The 20902-nt window shown below is 34.0% G+C and overlaps 1 protein-coding gene across 1 annotated transcript; it reads left to right on the forward strand.

The window, feature by feature from the left end:
* Positions 1 to 1403: 1403 nt before the first annotated feature.
* On the forward strand, positions 1404 to 20275 carry LOC145269131 (chymotrypsin-1-like). Its single transcript, XM_080124735.1, has 6 exons — positions 1404 to 1561; positions 7660 to 7810; positions 12262 to 12383; positions 16240 to 16374; positions 17005 to 17153; positions 19983 to 20275. Exons 1-6 carry the CDS (start codon positions 1504 to 1506, stop codon positions 20127 to 20129), a joined length of 762 nt encoding a protein of 253 aa, XP_079980861.1. The 5' UTR covers positions 1404 to 1503; the 3' UTR covers positions 20130 to 20275.
* Positions 20276 to 20902: the final 627 nt, after the last annotated feature.

Consider the following 20902-nt stretch of genomic DNA (forward strand, 5'->3'; position numbering starts at 1 on the left):
GTAAGTCAAAGATCTTACTTGAAAACAAAAAAAGTGAAGCAGAGGGAATATGGTGAAGAAAAAGGTGATTACACATGAATGGATGGCCTGGTGGAAGAAAAAAAATCCAGTGACGATAAAATCCAAATATATAACTTCAAGAAAGTTAAGAGAATTTCTGATGAGAAGGAAAGTATTTCTTCGAAACTCCGCGGAATAAGGACTATCCATTTATCTAGTGTTTCCTTTTCAGATTAAATATGTTTTTAACTCATTTCAAAGTGTTTTTTAACATATTTTATTAACTGTTTGCTCATATATATATATATATATATATATATATATATATATATATATATATATATATATATATATATATATATATATATATATATATATATAAAATGTAAAGAACGCATAACATGGATATGGATTTTACCAAGCAAGCTGGATCTCAAAAGACTTTATATCCTTTTCCTGCAAATCCTCCTGCTACAGGACTTCTGATAAATGTATTATTTTGACTTTGACTTTCCATGTTTCACTGACTTTAGCAAATAGGGTGCATACCTTTATAAGTATTTGCTAATATTTTCTTTCCTCTGATGAGATGGTAGACATCGAAACCCTGTAAGTTAAGGAGATTAATTTTCTAAAACATTCTTTGTCTTGCTTAGAATAATAAAAATTCTTTGATATGAAACTCAACCACTTCCTTTCATTTCAATGAGAGTTTTTGAAATTCATGTAATCACAATTTAATATATATATATATATATATATATATATATATATATATATATATATATATATATATATATAGTGGAAATGGTAATTAATAAAAACTGAAGAAAGTGCTCAATACTGTTGTAGAGCAACTATGCGTTTTATTTTTTATTACCGTATCTTTCTGTTAAGTTACATTATTGTTTCAGCTACCCGGCTGTTTTTTTTGCCGTCTGTAGCTCCCTCAGACTTTTACAACTTCTTTACAATAAATAAATAAATAAAACGGCCGAGTAGCTGAAACAATAATGTAACTTAACAGAAAGATACGGTAATAAAAAATAAAACGTATATATATATATATATATATATATATATATATATATATATATATATATATATATTATGTAATTCTTTCCTTTTAACCAAAGCTTCAGATTAATCTAAACGTTCACGGGAATCTTCGGACACCTGCTAATGTAGCTATGAGAGCAAACGTTACTGACCTTTTCGAAACAAAGCGATTCCTGCTTTCTATTATTTCAAAACATTATTGAAATGGCAATGTCTGTCATTGTACTCACTAATAAACAAAGAACTCGTTTTTTTACTTTTTTTTCCGTGCACAAACAATTGAAGGAACAAAAGAAAGAAACGCTTTGGTCGTTTTGAAACTAAGTTCGATTTTTTTATTTTATTTTTTTTTTTATCTCAGCAGGCCTATAAAAGGATGCCGGTCTTTTAGGAGTCTTCACATATCTGGTTGATTCACCTGAAAGTCAACAACGCAAACCAAACATGTTGTCCATCCTTTGCTGTCTGCTCGTCCTGCCTTTGGCATCTGGTCACTTGGGCGGTGAGTAAGCCAACCCCTTATGAAATTATCTAGGGTGGTCCAGGAGCCTATTGGATTTACGAACCCTCACCTCGTATTGTGTACTATGGAAATGGGCACGTCGTAAAAATATTACAATTTTTGTTACAGGCGGAAACCATATTTCCATTAATATATATATATATATATATATATATATATATATATATATATATATATATTGTCAGCAAGTCATTATTCAAGCACATCACCCTTTTCTATCTCTATCCATTACTCCAACTTTTGTTTTTTAATATTCATATGTAATCCAAAATCTTTTCTTATAATTTATTTTTGGCTTAAATCGTCTGACGATATGGGCTGGATAATTTCTTTATCCCGTCTATAGAAACAACATGCAATGATTTACGTAAATATACCATGAGGTTAGGTTAGGTAAATAGATAAGAGGAAGGAAACCTAGCCATACATATCTAAACACATAATATATATATATATATATATATATATATATATATATATATTTGTATATTTAGGCAGTATTAGTATATATATATATATATTGGCAGTTAACATGCCTCAGAATAGATCTTATAATCTTAAACTTACTTATTAATAGTTTATCTTTTTATTTATTATATTATTTATTTATTGAGTTTTTTTTATATATAAATAAAAATAGTAACAATGTCTTTAACAGCTGTCCTGTTTTTAAATCTCCGAAAAAGCTACATGGTAAGCAGCTGATGATCCTCGTTTTCTATGTAGAAAATTTTATTTAAGGTTTTCTCTTTTTATCCTTATGTAGTTAAATTCACATTTCTAGTTGATTAACATCAGAGGTTGTCTAACGGTTGCTATGGAATTTGCACTTCGTAATAGCTTCCTTTTTTTATTTATTTTTATTTATTTATTTTTTTAGATATGACATAAACTATATCTTGTTTAGACAGAGTGCAAAATCCGACTTGGCAATATAGTGGGGGATAATCTATTTTATTTTCTATATCCTATTTTCTCTCTAATGGTTCGGGAACTTTTATCCTGGACCCCACTCCCCAAAACCAACAGATAGACCATTCCTTGTTAATGATCCAGTCCATGTTGATTTTGCGGCGATAGTTTGTCTGTGCAATTCTAGGAGGTCCACCATTCCAAGCCATGCGCTCTCTCTTTGAGAAGTGGTTAGTTTATTGCTAATAATCGCCTGAGGCGCCCTAGTGGGAATGCCGACGGGGCTGCCCAGGCATTTTTTGCAGGTCAGAGTATCTCTCTTCGGTGTGTGTGTGTGGGGGGCGATAACTTTATAATCCCACTTTAAAGCACTCAGGGAATGAAAAACAAACAAACAAACAAACAAACAAAAAACACCACAAAATTGCTTATAAAAAACAATCTATATATATATATATATATAATCTCAGGTGATGTCTATAGATGACTTAATTTTATGCACATAGAAAATATTTAAATAATAAATTAATTACAAATAATACGTCCCAAAAACGACTAGAATATAAACCAAGGGCAGATAACCTCACCCTTTAAAGCACTCAGGGAGTGAAAAAAACAAACAAACAAAAAACACCACAAAATTGCTTATAAAAAACAATCTCTCTCTATATATAATCTCAGGTGATTGTTTTCCAGAAGTAACCAATGAAGTTTAACGAGGTTAATACAAGAGTGCTCAATACCGAAGTAGAGCACAATATATATATATATATATATATATATATATATATATATATATATATATATATATATATATATATAGTAATGTGATTGATAATTTAAAATCAAATTATAATTAAATAAAAAATCCGTTTCACAAGAAGGAACAACACCAAAATCAATTATTTGTACGATCGTTTCGGAAAACAGTGTTTTTATTGTGGTAGACATCAAGTTACGGACAATAATTATTATATATAGTTTTTTAATAAACAAGGTTTCCTCGTCAGCAAAATATTGGGAAGGGTTTTTATTAAATGTAAAATACACCATAAATAAACCTAGCATTAAAAGTAAGGCAGATGTATCTGGAAAAAATTAAAATAAAGGTCTGGATTTAAACTTGATAAGAAAATTAATATGGGTTAAAGATAGAAATAAAATAGAGTAAAATATAAATTTGGTTTAAGTACTATATTATACATACATACATACACAAATATATACATGCATATATATGAAAAATAGACACACATATACATATACATAGATATACAGATGTATACATAAAAATATAGGTACAAGGTTAAAATACACTCTGATCTTTAGACTATTGTTCTAATCTCCTTTATATATATATATATATATATATATATATATATATATATATATATATATATAATATATATATATATATATATATATATATATATATATTGGCACGGTAAAATAAAAGTTAAATTTTGTCTAATAAATTCTAAAAAAGGGATTAAATTAAAGAAAATAACAAAGTATATTATGTATTTTTAACTGGCCTTTCCGATGCAGCAATCGGATTTTAGAAAAAATAAATAACAAAGGAACAACAAACATAATTGCAAAAAACCCTTGTTCAAAATTATTGGCACGATTTATTTAATAATCAATTGTATAGCCTTTGGCCTTGATTACTTTCCTCAGTCGCTTTTCATAGTTTACAACAAAGTTGTTGCACTCTTCAGTAGTAATTTTAGCCCACTCTTCCTGACAATAATCCTCCAATTGACTAAGATTCTTGGGCTTCCTTTGCATTACCCTCAATTTTAATGTTCTCCATAAATTTTCAATTGGATTAAGGTCTGGGCTTTGTGATGGCCACTCCAAAACATTAATATGATTGTCCTCAAGCCATTTCTTAGTCAGTTTAGCCGAATGCTTTGGGTCATTATCTTGCATGAACCACCAACGACGACCAAGTGAGAGCTCTTTAGCAGAGTCTTTCAGGTTTTCATCCAATATTTTAACATAATCTTCCTTTTTTATGCTACCTGTGACCTTAACAAGTCGCCCTGGTCCAGAGGCAGCAAAGGATCCCCAAAACATCAAACTGCCTCCACCGTGCTTCACTGTGGGTATGGTGTTCTTAGGCAGGAAAGCTTCGCCAGATTTTCTGTAAATATAAGACACTTTATTATGGCCAAATAACTCTATTTTCGTTTCGTCAGTCCATATAACACGTTTCCAGAATGCAACATCTTTATCAATATGACGTTTTGCAAAGGCTAGCCTTGCTTTCAGGTGCATAGTCTCCAATAAGGGAGTCTTTCTCGGACGACATGCTTTTAAACCAGCTCTCTTCAAAACTCTACCAACTGTATGTTGAGATACATTCACTCCAGAGGTGCTCTGTTCATCAACAATCTCCCCAACAGAGATCCTTGGGTTTTGTTTTACTTGTCGAACAATTTTCCGTTCATCTCTTGGGGAAAGAATCCTTTTTCTCCCTCTACCCTCTAAACTCATAACGTGGCCTTGCGATTTGAACTTGTTTATTATGTCTCTAACAGTGGATTTGGGAAGGTTTAGCTTCTTTGAAATCTTATCATAGCCCTCCCCATTGGTATGGCATGCTACAACAAGCTTCCTGACGTCTTCGCTGTGTTCCTTAGTTTTAACCATGGCGATTGAAAATTATAATTTAGTCACTTATAATAGTTTAAATAAATCGCTATCTAAAAATTATCTGAAAAAAATTATTCACTGAATTAGCGTTAAACAAGCATAATATGGCTATAAAAAAGTTCAGAAAGCACGTAAACCGGAAATTGATTGATATTATACTGATACTAAAAGAAAAACAAAGCCGTGCCAATAATTTTGAACAAGGGTTTTTTGCAATTATGTTTGTTGTTCCTTTGTTATTTATTTTTTCTAAAATCCGATTGCTGCATCGGAAAGGCCAGTTAAAAATACATAATATACTTTGTTATTTTCTTTAATTTAATCCCTTTTTTAGAATTTATTAGACAAAATTTAACTTTTATTTTACCGTGCCAATAAATATGATCATCACTGTATATGTATATATATGTATATACACCCACATATATATAAGTATATATATATGTATATAAATATATATATAAGTATATATAAAAATGTAAGTTTAGTAAGCCAATTCAACGGAGATCAATCAGTAAATAAATAAATGAGCATTTATTTTTTTATAAATCAAAATGAATTTCAACGTAATAACGCCTTCATCAGGATAGACACGGTTTGTTTTAATTCTTTTCATCCCTCGTGGCATGATGCCATGGGGTAAGTCGTATATTTTTGTCTCTCCGTAACCAACCCCCTCCCTAAGCACTAGTTAGGACTAGTTATTTTTAAAGAAATAATTGTGAAAAGTAATCGTGATCTCTAACTTTTTTTTGCAATATATTGTAATCTTTTGTTTGTATAATAAATAGATAAGATTATTTCTCATATATATTAAAACCCGTGACGCGTGTTTTTGTGTCTGCCTTAAGTGTCTGCCTTAATTAACGAAACTGCTTGAAGATGGAGACGATTCCAACCAGAATGACACCAGAGCGAAGACGCCAACCTTTTGCTCTTCACTTAGACAAAAAGACGTGTAACTGACAGGTTCTATTGACCGGTCAGTTGTCACAGTATGGTATCGTTTCCAAAATATTTAATGTGGGTCGGTCACGCCTATGACCTATAGTGTTACAAATGTATCTGGGGAAACCCCAGATACATTTGCGTGTGTGCACTTCCACAAATTATCCATAGTTTCGAAAATCTGTGATTAAAAATGAAATCCTTTCACACGACCCCAAGGGGTCAAATCCTCTCATTCAGAAAGCCATTGTCTGAACAAGTGTTCTTCAGGCCAGCATAGGTCTAGTTTTATCTCCACATTATTCTGACGTTTCCTGCCCTTGGATTTTTTTAAAACAATAAAACTTATGTCTGTTTTTCTTCAAGTACAATACTCACCCTTTTTGACTGGTCACCTGCCGCTGTCCGGGATTTAATTAACATTCAACAGACAATCTCAGCATATTTACCCGGCCTCACTCAGTGTTTAGGGAGATCTCAATCTCCCCAAAGGGGAGCAACATCACTCCCTCAAACGGTTATGGTTTATAACAAAACGGTTTTATACAAAAATTCATAAGACAGTCATTACAAAGAATTGAAGAAAATCAAAAAGTTCATTAAAAGTAATACAATTTAGAATTCCACGGTCTCATTCAGGATTATTAAGTCTCTTTTTCTAGGGCAGCAACACACTCGTGTACGTCGGCTGTGTTATTTATATCTGCGTAATTTTGTTAATTTCTTTTGTATGCTTTTGAATAATGTTATTCGCCTATATATCATTTTAATAAATAACTTCCCAATAGAACAATAAAAAGGAAGGTAAACCTATTTGCCTTGTCACTGCTTCTGGTAGCGTTCCGCAGAAAATTGGAAAATAACTATAACTCTTTTGAAAAAAAAATACATGCATATATAGAATTTGATTTGCAAAAAATAAATAAATAAAATAAATAAATAAATAAATAATAATAATAATAATAATAATAATAATAATAATAATAATAAAATAAATAATAATAAGAAGAAGAAGAATAAAAAAAAATAATAATAATAAATAATAATAATGATAAAAAATAATAAAAAAATAATAATAATGATAATAATAATAATAATAATAAATATAATAATAATATAATAATAATAATAATAAAAATAATAAAAATAGTAATAATAAATAATAATAAGAAAATAATAATAAAAATAATAACAATAAGAATAATAATAAGAAAATAATAATAATAATAATAATAATAATAAACAACAATAATAATAACAATAATAATAAAATAATAATAATAATAAAAAAATAATAATAATAAAAATAACAACAATAATAACAATATAATAATTATAACAATAATAATAATAAACAAGAATAACAATAATAATAATAATAATAATAATAATAATAATAATAATAATAATAAAATAAAAAATAACGACAACCTTTCCTTTATCTATCAAAAATAAAAATAAAAAAAATAATAAAAAAATAAATCCTCCTGCATAAAAAGATTTTGCTTGTTTTTTTTTTTTCATAATTTGAATTTGAATTTTTTCTCGATTTTCAGCCCTGAAGAAGCAAATTGTCGACGGAGATGCTGCTGGCAATTGTGAGTTCCCGTCCATTGTCCACTTGCTCATCGAGAAGGCCCAGGGAACCTTTGCTTGTGGAGGTACCATCATTGACAATCAGCACATATTGACCGCTGCCCATTGCTTGTAAGTAGTGTCCGAGTCCGGTCCTTCCCTCAGGAAAACCTCTACCAGAACACCTCTTTATGCACTTGAATAAGGGACCACGTGGAGATTAAGTGAAACTAGTTCTGTAGAATTGACTGGATTCGAACTAGAAACACTCAGGTCACCAGTCCTCGTTGGTATCTGTACGACAATATCTGTGGCCCATGGGGAGAGTTACTTAGTTGTAAAATGTCATGGAACGCTAACCAGTTTCCCGACGGAATAAACGATGGCAAACGATAGGAAACATCAAAAGGTCAATATAACCAACTGGTATGGTTCGGTTCTTGAGTCTTCTTTGCCTCGTTACAGGTGGCGTTTCCATTGTCAGCATTAAATAGTCGGGAGCGCATGCTGAAATTTAATACTTGTATAAAAATAACGAACAAATGCATTTTATAAAAATACTAGAAGGGCGCCCCGCCCAGCATTGCCCGGCCATAAAATACGGTTAAATATGATATTTTGATTAATGCAGATTTCGTATTTATTTTTATATTATATTGGACCCAATATATAGTAATGATTTAAAAAGTAAAAAAAAAAAAAAAAAAAAAATACTCGTGTGCCACCACCGAGAATCGAAACCGAAACGTTTAGCTTACGATTTATTTTTGCCTCTGGCGTTAATGACTGAACTATGAAGACATGTTTGTTGTATGCATATTCGTAATGCTGGCGTTCGACCTTCACTTGGCAAATTTCACTTTTAAAATATTTTTCACACGTTTGTGCTGATTTTCTTGGGCTAAAACCTAAATATAAAGTTTCGCATGTGTTCAAATACCTTATATATGAAGTTTCATGTCAGTAGACCAAAAACTCTAGGAGTTTCGTAAGCAAAATTAAAAAAATTATATACGTATATATAAAATTGGAAACAATTTCGTGTTTACTATAAGTGTTTTTACACAAATATTACGCAAGTATAAATCATGTAGAATATCTGCATGAATATAATTACATGTAATAGTTAACTAAAGGTGATCATCCCATAAGAAAACCGAAAAAAATACCCTAATAGAGATTTAATTAAAATGAATGTTTAAAAGAATATGCAAATTAGCTAAATCTTTTCTTAGCGAATGCAATTCCACGACCCAAATTCCTGATAAAATTTTCCCCACTCTTTATCTGTGCCAAAATCTAAACGTAGATTCCATGAACAAAGCTTCTTTCTTTTTTTTTGGCACGGATAAAGAGTGGGGAAAATTTTTGACAGTGGTTTCAGCAAGACGGGTGTTTTTAGTGAAAGATTGACGAGGGGGGGACCAGGGATTGGAGCTCAGACGAGCACTTGTCGTGGCAGTAACGATAAAATAAAGACAGGCTCGCAACGTCTCTCCTGTGGGAGAGAGGTTGCAGGGAAGAGAAAAGGGCATCCCCCACTAAGCCACGAAGCCTATTTTGTACTCTGTCAAGGCAGGATAGGCTGTTTTTAGCAGCTCCTGCCCAGTTTCCACTACTAACGATTACTACGATATTGTCCCATGGACAACTGTACACATATTAACCCTTTTTTTCGACTGGCCTCCAAGCCTTAATAAGTGATGACTTCTTTGTATATAAAAAAAAAACTCATAGAAGGCCCCATAGAAGTCCTCTTGTGTGACTATCAATGACCTTCGCGCAACCTCTTTTATCCTCTCAATTGTCTCATAACCTCCAAGGTGATCCTTACGGAATGACCACAAGTCACAGGAAGCAAGATCTCAAAGCGTATTTCTCCTTTTTTTTCTCTATTTGTCTATTCTAGGACGACAATTTAATCGTTCCACCTTGTACGTGTGTGAACGTGGCCGAGGACGTCGACACATCGTAATATTACACGCATTGAAATCCCAATTGAAAACAAAGGCTGCACATTTCTTTCAAACAGAACTATCAGCTTATTCAATCTACGATCTTTCGAAATCGAAGGAAATATCTCGTCATTCATTTTTTCTCGCGTGAGTTTGCGAGATTTGAATAGCGGCCATTTATTTTCCTATTCAGCATTTGAATACTCATAGATGTGATTGAAAAAGTCCTTTCATATTTTTATCAAATCTTTAACAAGTATCGATAGGACAGACAAAAACTAAAACAAGAAACAACTATATATATATATATATATATATATATATATATATATATATATGTATGTATGTATGTATATATATGTATATATATTTCTGTAGAAATATATTTTCTTATTATATATCAATCCTTATTTAAGAAGCTCAATGTAATTACAGAGCAATATAGAGAATAAATGACAAAAAGTTATATTCCAAAATTCATGATGTTGACCATCTTATAATTTATTCCTTTAATTCAGTTAACTTATACAATTCTTGACAGTATCTGTTTCGTAGCGTAAAATCAATCACTTAATTATTATATCAATCATTGAATCTATTTTGCCCTTAACTCATCAGAAGAAATAGCAACATCATGAATTTTGGAATATAACGTTTTATCATTTATTCTCTCTCTCTCTCTCTCTCTCTCTCTCTCTCTCTCTCTCTCTATATATATATATATATATATATATATATATATATATATATATATATAATTTGAGGTTAAAGAGAGAGAGAGTTTTATTTTTACATATGTACTTAAGCCATTTTTCGGCGCTTCTACACTATTGGGAGGGGATTTCTGAAATTGTAATATAGAATTTCACATGAAAAACAACGCTATCTACGTATTCCCCGTATTTTTAAGATGATTATATCCAAAAATTATGAAAATCGATCACGTATAAAATTTTTTATTAAACATAAATAGAATTTGAAGACCACGATCATATATGCTTATGTAAGACACAGGATGGGACAAAGGCTGAAGCTTAGATGACAGTTCAGGACCTATTAGATTGGTGACTCCCTTTTGAATCTTGTCTAGGAGCGAGAGACTAGTAGCAGATGCATCAGCCCAAAATATGATAACAATATTCCATGCATGGGCGAAAGGTGGCCTTAGAGAGGTACAGGACACTTTCGGGTGTTAGTAGCTTTCTAGCACGGTAGAGAGAACCTACCTTCTTCGCAGCGGTCCAGTTTGAATTAATATAGATGGATAAACAAAATCTGACGTCATAGAGAGAGAGAGAGAGAGAGAGAGAGAGAGAGAGAGAGAGAGAGAGAGAGAGAGAGTTGAACAACCAGCGCTTCTAAGGAACAAAAATCTTAACGTGAATTCCGCGTTACCAACGCACCGTTCCGAGATTAAAAAAAAAAACTGCTGTAAAAACAACAAACATATTTCTACTTTCTGATTCTCTGCTCCAACAACAACATGGAAAAAGAAAGAAAAGAAAGAAAGACATACTGAAGATGAAGCTTTGCTTCGAAATATATTAATGAATTTCAACATAAATTTCAAACAAAATAAATGTCTGTTTATTTTGTAATAATACGTTGTTTTTGCTTCAAACGTATATAATACGTATTTTATTTTATTCAAACTTAACCAGCGCTTCTAAGGAACAAAAATCTTAACGTGAATCCCGCGTGACCAAATGCACCTTTCCGAGATTTAAAAAACTACCGTAAAAACAACAAACGGACTTCTACTTTCTGAATCTCTGCTACAACAACAACAACAACATGGCAAAAAAATAGCCTTCCCAAATGGTCACCCATCTGCTACTGACCAGGCTCATCGTGTTTTATTTTATTCAAACAAAAGGATATTTTTATACACCTTAGTTAAGTAGAGGAAGAAAAGAATTAGAAGCGTGTTAGTTGAATGTGCTTTTTCCCTATTCCTGTGCCTTTTTTCCTATTTCTGTGCTTTTTTCCTTTTTCTGTGCCTTTTTCCTATTTATGTGCCTTTTTTCAATTTCTGTGCCTTTTTCCTATTTCTGTGCCTTTTCCCTATTTCTGTGCCCTTTTCCCTATTTCTGTGCCTTTTTTCCTATTCCTGTGCCTTTTTCCTATTTCTGTGCCTTTTTTCAATTTCTGTGCCTTTTCCTATTTCGGTGCCCTTTTCCCTATTTATGTGCCTTTTTTCCTATTTCTGTGCCTTTTCCCTTTTTCTGTGCCTTTTTCCCATTTATGTGCATTTTCCTTATTCCTGTGCCTTTTTTCCTATTCCTGTGCCTTTTTCCTATTTCTGTGCCTTTTTCAATTTCTGTGCCTTTTTCCCTATTTCTGTGCCTTTTTCCCTATTTCTGTGCCTTTTTCCCTATTTCTGTGCCTTTTTCCTTTTTCTGTGCCTTTTTCCCATTTATGTGCATTTTCCCTATTCCTGTGCCTTTTTTCCTATTTCTGTGCATTTTTTTCCTATTTCTGTGCTTTTTTCCCCATTTCTGTGCTTTTTTCCCATTTCTGTGCTTTTTCCCTGTTACTGTGCCTTTTTTTTCCTATTTCTTATTTTTCTTTGTTCTCGTTTATTTTTCCTTTTCTGTCACTATTTCTTTTGTCCTTTTCTTTCTTTAGCGGCAACGGCGTCCGTAGCGTCCAGGTCAACATTGGCACCAACCGAAATGACCGTGCTGGAGTCCATCTGCTTAATGCTGAGTCATTCGTCACCCATAGCCAATTCGACGATCATCCCATGCGTAAGATGTTTCTATCCATTTGTTAGCCACGCCTCTACGCCAACTTATACACAATATTCATAACAAAAGAAAACCTTCAGCGACTTATAATTGAACGATAGTACCGCTTATCAAGGCCCGTAGGCCATTCGAGGATAAGCGTCAATGAATATAGTGTAGTAGTGTAGTAGTCGTTAACGGTGTAGTTTGAGTAGAATTTGATCATCCAATGCGTTTTTATTTATTTGTCGCCAGCGTCCATGCTCCAATTTATACACAACGTTGTTTTAAAATTCCATTTTCACTCCAAACAAGGCACAGTGCCACTTTGAAGTAGGGGGCTACTATTGGGGACATAAGTTGCAAGGGATACTATGCAGGGAGTTGAGCAGCAAGATTATATTTGAACTTCTGCATGTCAGTACAGTTGGGAAAACTGAATCCCGGAAGGGAGTTCCAAAGTCGAGCAGCTCTGGGGAAGAAACTATTGGACTAAAGCTCTCTTACATCTAGGGATCTCAACTGTGAAGGGGTGGGATTTTGCTGCTTGTCGGGTTTGTCAGGCGTATTATGTCGAGGGGGTACAAGTGCTTGTAGTTCGTCAGAGCATTCACCATTAAAGTATTTGTAGAACAGGCAGAGGAATGCAACATTTCGTCGATGGGACAGAGGCTGAAGCCTAGATGACAGTTCAAGACCTTTGATTGAGATTGTCGGACTGACTTCCTCATCTTGGTTGTTATTGTCACAACGTTTCGGCCATTTTGTTTGTTTGTAGTTACGTCGAGGAGGTACAAGTGTTTGCAGTTCGTCAGAGCATTCACCATTAAAGTACTTGTAGAACAAGCAGAGGGATGCAACATTTCATCGATGGGACAGACGCTGAAGCTTAGATGACAGTTCAAGACTTATCAGGTTGGCGACTCTCTTTTAAACCCTGTCCGCGAGTGAAAGACTAGTAGCAGATGCACCAGCCCAAATGTGATAACAGTACTCCATACATGGGCGAATGGTGGCCTTGTAAAAGTACAGGATAATTTCAGGCATAAGTACATGCACGAAAAATACGTCAAGAAAAATTATACAAAAAACAAAAAACAAAAAAAGGACAATCTTTTTTTGTTTTTTATTTTTTTCATAAATTGAAAAAATAATTTTACAGTGCTATGTATAAATGAGGTTTGAGCTAATACTATTTTGCTGAAGCCCCCCACCCCCACAAACCCAACCAGCCTTGAGCCGCTGGAGGGGCATAGGCCATCCACGACTTTGTAGATGCTTTTGTAGCGAGGAGTTCTTTTTCCGGGGTGAGTATGCTGGCACCACGCCCAACCTTCCCAGAAGGCACATACTAACCTTCCTAAATGGTCACCCAACTGGTACTAGCTAGGCTCAACGTTGCTTAACTAAGAAGTATGATAGGATTTACTATATATAAAAATATGCGTACGTTTGTATCACAGGTATATTATTCCACCACCACATTGGAATGTGACTCGTCTAGCTGAAACCACTATCAATATTTTCCTCGACTCTTTACTGTGCCTAAACTTATACATAGATTCCATGAACAAAGCTTCTTTCTTAGAACTGCACGACTGTTTGCTTTCCTTCCAACTGATTACAATATGGTCATCTTCAAGTCCAACGTAAACAAGTTCTTAATGAGCTATCTCCTTAAGTAATCCAATTTACCAAATTTACAATACTAACGATTACTATGATACTGTCTCATTTACTACTGTACTCTCATTTTCCCTTATCCTCGAGCGGCCTGAGAGTCTTGATAAGTGGTGACTTATTTGTAAAAAAAAAAAGAGTATATATTCGCACGCACGAAAAACACGCCAAGAGAAATTATACGTACATTTTCAACGTTCGCTCATAATACAACAGTTGTAGTCAGCCGGAAAGTAGCCCCACAGGCGGGCAGTTCTAGGGTATATATTTCTTAGATTTGTGCATATATAGACACCAGGATGCGTTTATTGCTTGACCTAACCAAAAACCCTTGCAGGATGGAGTACTGTTACAACACCAAAAGAATTCTTATCATTTCGTTTAAGCCAGGGATGGGGCGTCCTACCAGATGCCAAACATACACCTGCTATTTTAGACACTCCAACCAATAAGGTTCGCTATGTTCGATTATATACACACTTCAAAATTCTTTTTCCTGGAGGATATCGTCAGCTATGCTATTTGGCTTGTTTCATTGAGTGGTTTCGGGTCTTTGAACATCATACCGCTCTCCCTAAGCCGACCCCGCCAGAACAGATCAGACTCTGGCGCCCCCCTCTGTGGCATGCTATAAAACACTGAACCAAAACTAATCTATATTATTTTAATTGGAATTCATTATTGAGATGAGTATTATTTATGTTATATAGTCGGGGTGTCATAAAGGAGATTGTATCATAAAGGGAATAGTGTCAAGAAGGAGATTCGTGTACGTGATCGTCTAGTTTCTAATCTTATTGTTCATGTCTTCGTGGGTGTGTGTTTGTGTACATGCATTTCTTAACATACCTTTTCATTCATGTGTCGTCGGTTGTTCCTCTGGTGTTCACCGTCTCTTGGAGGGGAGCTGGCCTGTTGGATGAAGAATTCACTCCAAGATGATAATTAAGGTTTTATGTTTTTATTCACCTTCCAAAGGTCGACACAGAATGGAGGTGAACATTGCTTGTGGTACACGTCAGCGTCCTCCCCAGCCCAGGGGAGGGGGGCAGCTGAAAAGCCGTCTGTCTTCTTCAACACCCGAAACCAAACTGCCAAGAAAGAATCAGCTAACCTCATCACATGACACCACGTCATCTGGTCAGCTGACCCTTCTTTTGCAAACGTGTCCACTGTCCATGTTATTCACCTCTCTCTCTTTCCCTCCCTCTCCCTCTCTCTTTCTCTATCCTCTAATAAAGACACAGAGAGAGAAAATAGAAAGAGTAAGAAAGCCAGAGAGGGTGGGGGAGAGATGCTCTTTAACATTTATACTAATTCTTTTTATTAATTGCGGACTATTATTCTCATCTTTCCTTAACTAATCAACGAATAAAGATGAGAATAATAGTCCATAAAATAATAGTCCATAAAATAATAGTCCATAAAATAATAGTCCATAAAATAAATAAAAAAAAATTAATACAAAACTATTCTGGCCCACTTTATTTAAAGATTAGTCTGACTACCCGGCGTTGCCCGGGTGTTTGGAGGTGTGTGTTGAGAAAAATAGTGGTAGTAGGCAGGCAGGCTCGAACCCGTACCGCGAAGGAGGAAAATAATGTGAAAAAAAAAATAACGTGACGCCTTTGACGTTGCGTCCATCGCCAAACCGGAAGTGCCCGAGGTTTAAATTAAGGTTAGTCAATCGAAAAGAGGGGAAGACTTTCGAAAATATCGACGAAAAAATGCGACTCCTCCTTGTAGAAAAGTTCCCGGTTGAGGGTGATGGGGTTAATGTTTGTAAATAAATTTTCGGTATTTGTCGCCCGAAGGGTTGAGCTTCAATACGATACCGATCTCGTGAAAATACGTCGCCTCTTTCGAAACTTTTAGATACATATATTTAGACAGGTGATATTTATGTTATAGATAATAAAATATAATTAAATAGACGTACGTTTTTATGACAGGTCCATTAATCCACCACCATGTTTGAATATGACTCGAACGATAGATTAAAAATGATGATAACGAATACGTAGATAACAGATCTTACAATCAGGTTTCAAATGTGAAACTTTGATAAGAAGATAGAAAAGTAACTTTTCTTGCGTTTGGTATAAGTTATTTGTCGTGTATTTGTTTTTTTTATTATTACTATTATTGTTTATATACGTATATTATATAAGAAGTGCATTTCCTTCTTTCTTTTCAGGTAACGACATTGCAATGGTCAAATTGGGCAAGCCAATTAAATTTTCCAGGTGTGTCCAGGCCGCAACATTAGCCCGCCCCGGACAAACTTTCGACCGCAAGAACTGTATCGCTGCTGGATGGGGAAAACTTGGATGTAAGTTGTGTTGTTGCTCTTGTTGTTGCTGCTATTGTTGTTGCTATTGTTGTTGCTATTGTTGTTGTTATTATTATTATTATTATTACTGTTACTACTACTACTACTACTACTACTACTACTACTACTACTACTACTAAGGGACTGCTCGGTGTTGCCCATTCGTAAAATACACGTAAACATGATATTTTACTTTATGCAGATTTCGTACTTATATAATATAGTAATGATTTCGAAACTAAAAAAAAAAAATAAATAAATGACTTAGCCGCCATCAGCTAAAATCGAACCCAAAAAATATATCATTCCTGCCATAGTCGTTACCGTTTGAGCTATCATCAGATGGATATGGAAGCGTTAAAAAATACGGACCTTCACATATGGCTATGTATATTTACGCATGCGAACAAAAAACACGCTTAATCGACTGATACTCTTCAGCAGCTATTTTTACTGGCTAAAACATATAAAACAATCTCTGATGGTGGCCTGCGTGAGAACTTCTAGTGAATATTCTTATTACGAGGAACGGCTTGTCGCTAGATTGAAGAAGGACAATCCAGCCTTCCATTTTTTAAATTAAAACTTACGGTCGATACTTAATATTTTAATGTTGTACTTCATTTGCAGTTGAACTTCCGTCCACTCCGATTTTGCAAAAGGTATCGATGCCAATTGTCCCTCATGGACACTGCATGCAGAAAATGGCTTACGCTAGATTGAATGACCAACACATCTGCGCCGGAGATTTCTCCTATGGAGGAGCAAGTACATGCATGGTACGTTGTTAAATGCTTTTTTTCCATTTTCATAATTGCAGGGATACTATGAAGGGAGTTGGGCAACAAGAGTTCTGTTTACATTACGCTTGAACTTCTACATATCAGTACAGTCGGGAAAGCAGGAACCCGGAAGGGAATTCCAAAATCTAGCAGTTCTTTGTAAGAAACTACTATTAACTTACATATGTGTATGGGTGGGATTTTGCTGCTTGTCAAGTTTGTCGGAGCATTTACGCCGAGAGGGTACAAGGGCTTGTAGTTCGTCGGAATGGCTAAAACGCCAGAAAATACTACAGTCGACCATTGATCTATCCCCAGTTACGCCGGCATGTTGAAAATTATGATATTGCTGTGAAAGTTGGTTAGTACAAAAAGAATTCAAGGGTTAAGGCTGACGTATGTCAAACGATGTAGCTAGGGTCGACGATAGCACCTGAAATAGGTCATTAGGGTACCTGTGAAAGAACGAGGAAAAAAGAAATAGAGAGGGCATGAAAGAAAAAGAGGAAGATGTTTTTTTTTTCTCTTGAATGTAAGTTAGTCTGGTTTCCGATTTTGGACTGGACAGACACGCCGAGATTGGCGCAAAAATGCGTCTGAAAAGGAAATGCAAAAAAGAGTTAAGTTGGCCAAAAAAGAATGATGGGGAACGGCCAAGACCTAGAAGAATAAACTAAGCATTAATTAAATAAAGGAAGATTCCGACTTATTATTTTATGCATGTAGTTCCCTTACGGAGCTAAGAGCGAGAAGACCAACATGTAAGAAAAAAGGTATGGTTGACGTTATCGCATATATATATTGTGATTTTGCTGTGGAGGTTGGTTAATATAAAGGAAGTTCAGGGATTAAGGATGAACTCCAAAAAAAAAAAAAAAAAAAAAAAACGTGAAAAGAAAGAAAGAGAAAGAGAACATGAAAGAAAGAGACGGTATCGTTTCTCTCGTATGCAAGTCAGTCTGTTTTTGCTGTAGAAGTTGGTTAGTATAAAAAGGCGTCTTTCATTTATTTTTGTTTTCTTTTTGCTCGAGGTTCGCAATCTGCCATTCTTAAACAGTTTCCTTTAGAATAAAATTTCATTATTATTGTGTACTTATTTCAACAAGCAAACAACGCCGCAGCTCACACAAACCATGATCAGATCGAGTTTCTCCTTCATTTGACCTTATCAGTCGAACATATTCGAACACACACACACACACACACACACACACACACACACACACACACACACACACACACACACACACATATATATATAAATATAATATAAAGCAGAATGTGTGTGTGTGTGTCTGGTCACGAATAGGCTCCTATATGGTTGACTATTTTAAAAACTGATTACATATAATGATAGAAGATGTAACGAGACACAGGAATGGGTAAGTTTGATATGGCAGAACGGTGTTTCATTAAAATTGTGGGGTCTGCGTTAGCGCCTGTTCCACAAAGTATGGAAATTAAAAATTAAAAAAAAAAAAAAAAAAAACGTTTACTAGTGTTTTTGATATAGATGTACAAAAAATACTTTGATAAGTATGTTTTAACTTAAACAGAGATGGTATGATAAAATTGTGGGGTCTGCGTTCGCACCTGGCCTCCATAGAATGGAAATAGGCACAAACTTTAATAAAGACATTTCATATCTATCTGCGTAAGTATACTTTGATAATCATGTTTCAGTTTGAAGAAATATGGTATAGTAAAAATATGGGGTGTTCGTTCGCGCCTGACCTCCATAGAATGGAAATATGTCACAAAATTAAACAAGGTTTTTTAATATAGATCTACAGATTATTGTGATAAGTGTTTCAGTGAGAACATGTATGGTATAATAAATTATGGGGTTTATCTATTTTATTTGTACTTTCATCATATTTTGCTTTGGTTTTGATAACCCCAAATTCGAAGCTATCTCTTTACAACCCTTTCTTTTCAAAACCTATCATACTTTCATAAATGAAAGTCCATTTTCTGTAGGCCGTTTTTGAACCCAGTCAACGACGGGTACTTTTACTAGTATATATATATATATATATATATATATATATATATATATATATATATATATATATATATATATATATATATATAGAGAGAGAGAGAGAGAGAGAGAGAGAGAGAATGAGAAATAAATAAAAAGGAACAAACCGAGTTATGTATTCATCAACGTTTCCTCTTTATTTCAAAACTTTCTCTGGATGAAATAAAGACGAAACGTTGATGAGCACATAACTCTGTTTGATCCTTTTTTTATTTCTCTATTTCGTCGGAATATTGTTTCCATTATTCTCATCATATATATACACACACACACACACACACACACACACACACACACACACACACACACACACACACACATATATATTTGTTCTTTTTGTGTATTGATATTCATTCATATTAAAACCATTTTTCTGATTATTTATAAAGAAAATACAACTTTGTTATATATGGGTCATGGAATTGAATTCATCTTTAAAAGATATAACTAATTTGTATATTCTTTTAAATATGCATTTTAATAAATTCCCTTTTAGTTTATTTAGTTTTCTGATGGGATGATCATCTTTTGTTAACTATAACGTGTAATTATATCCATGCAGATATTCTGCACGATTTAGACTTTCGTAATATTTGCATAAACAGTTTATAGTAAACACAAACCTATTGCTATATATGTTTATGTATACGTATATGTATTTGTTTAAAAAGTTTTGCCTGCTAAATTCCTCTGTCAGTTTTTTGGTCTACAGACACGAAACTTAGTATATATGGTATTCGAACCCATGCGAAACATTATTTTTACGTTTTATTCTTTTTCAGGGTGACTCTGGTGGCCCACTCTACTGTCCCGATAATGGCCGTTTGGTCCTTGCTGGTATCACTTCCTTCGGATACGACTGCGCCATCGACGCCGCCATCTTCACCAGTGTTGCTACCTTCCGTGACTGGATCGACAGAAATCATTAAAACTCTGTAGCCTGTATAAGGGGGGGCTCTGATTGGTCAATTTCACTGTCTCGTTTTGAAAAAAAAAAATAAAGCGGGGGGGGGGAAGCAGAAATCTATTGCAATAAGCTCTTGTCAATTTTAATCAATAAAAATCTGGAAATTTATTTACGAATTGTTTTTTTTTTGTCAATGCAACGTTTTTGAATAGTTTTCATTTAGAAATTTGATTTAAATTCTATAAATCTTCGTAAAAACATATTACTAATCTCTCTTTATCTATCTTTTATCTTTGTACTCCTTACCTGATTGCCGCCACACACGTGTAAGGCCATCAGAACCAAACACATTAAATTTCTTCTCACCAGACGATGGTGTCTGTGTTATTTTTATTACTTTTGTTTTGCTGACGTTGCGGAAGGGTCCTGCTGAAACATTATATTAAGATTTTATTCTTTTTCAGGGTTACTCTGGTGGCCCACTCTACTGTCCCGATAATGGCCCTTTGGTCCTTGCTGGTATCACTTCCTTCGGATATGATTGCGCCATCGACGCCGCCATCTTCACCAATGTTGCTACCTTCCGTAAATGGATCGACAGAAATCATTAAAACTCTGTGGCCTGCATAAGGCGGGCTCTGATTGGTCAATTTCACTGTCTCGTTTTGAAAAAAAAAAAAAAAGCAGAAATGTATTGCAAGAAGGTCTTGTCAATTTTGTTCAATAAAAATCTGGAAATTTATTTATGACTTTTTTTTTTGCCCACGCAACGTTTTTGAATAATTTTCATTTGGA

This window comes from Euprymna scolopes, chromosome 45 (assembly GCF_053919585.1).
Source record: "Euprymna scolopes isolate OS-2025 chromosome 45, ASM5391958v1, whole genome shotgun sequence".
Lineage (NCBI taxonomy): Eukaryota > Metazoa > Mollusca > Cephalopoda > Sepiida > Sepiolidae > Euprymna > Euprymna scolopes.

Bases quoted from the DNA above. Each gene is read 5' to 3' on its own strand.
- LOC145269131 (XM_080124735.1), top strand. From the start codon at position 1,504: ATGTTGTCCATCCTTTGCTGTCTGCTCGTCCTGCCTTTGGCATCTGGT. The intron at 7,811-12,261 runs GTAAGTAGTGTC...TTCTTTCTTTAG, and splicing joins TTGACCGCTGCCCATTGCTT to CGGCAACGGCGTCCGTAGCG. The intron at 12,384-16,239 runs GTAAGATGTTTC...CTTTCTTTTCAG, and splicing joins ATTCGACGATCATCCCATGC to GTAACGACATTGCAATGGTC.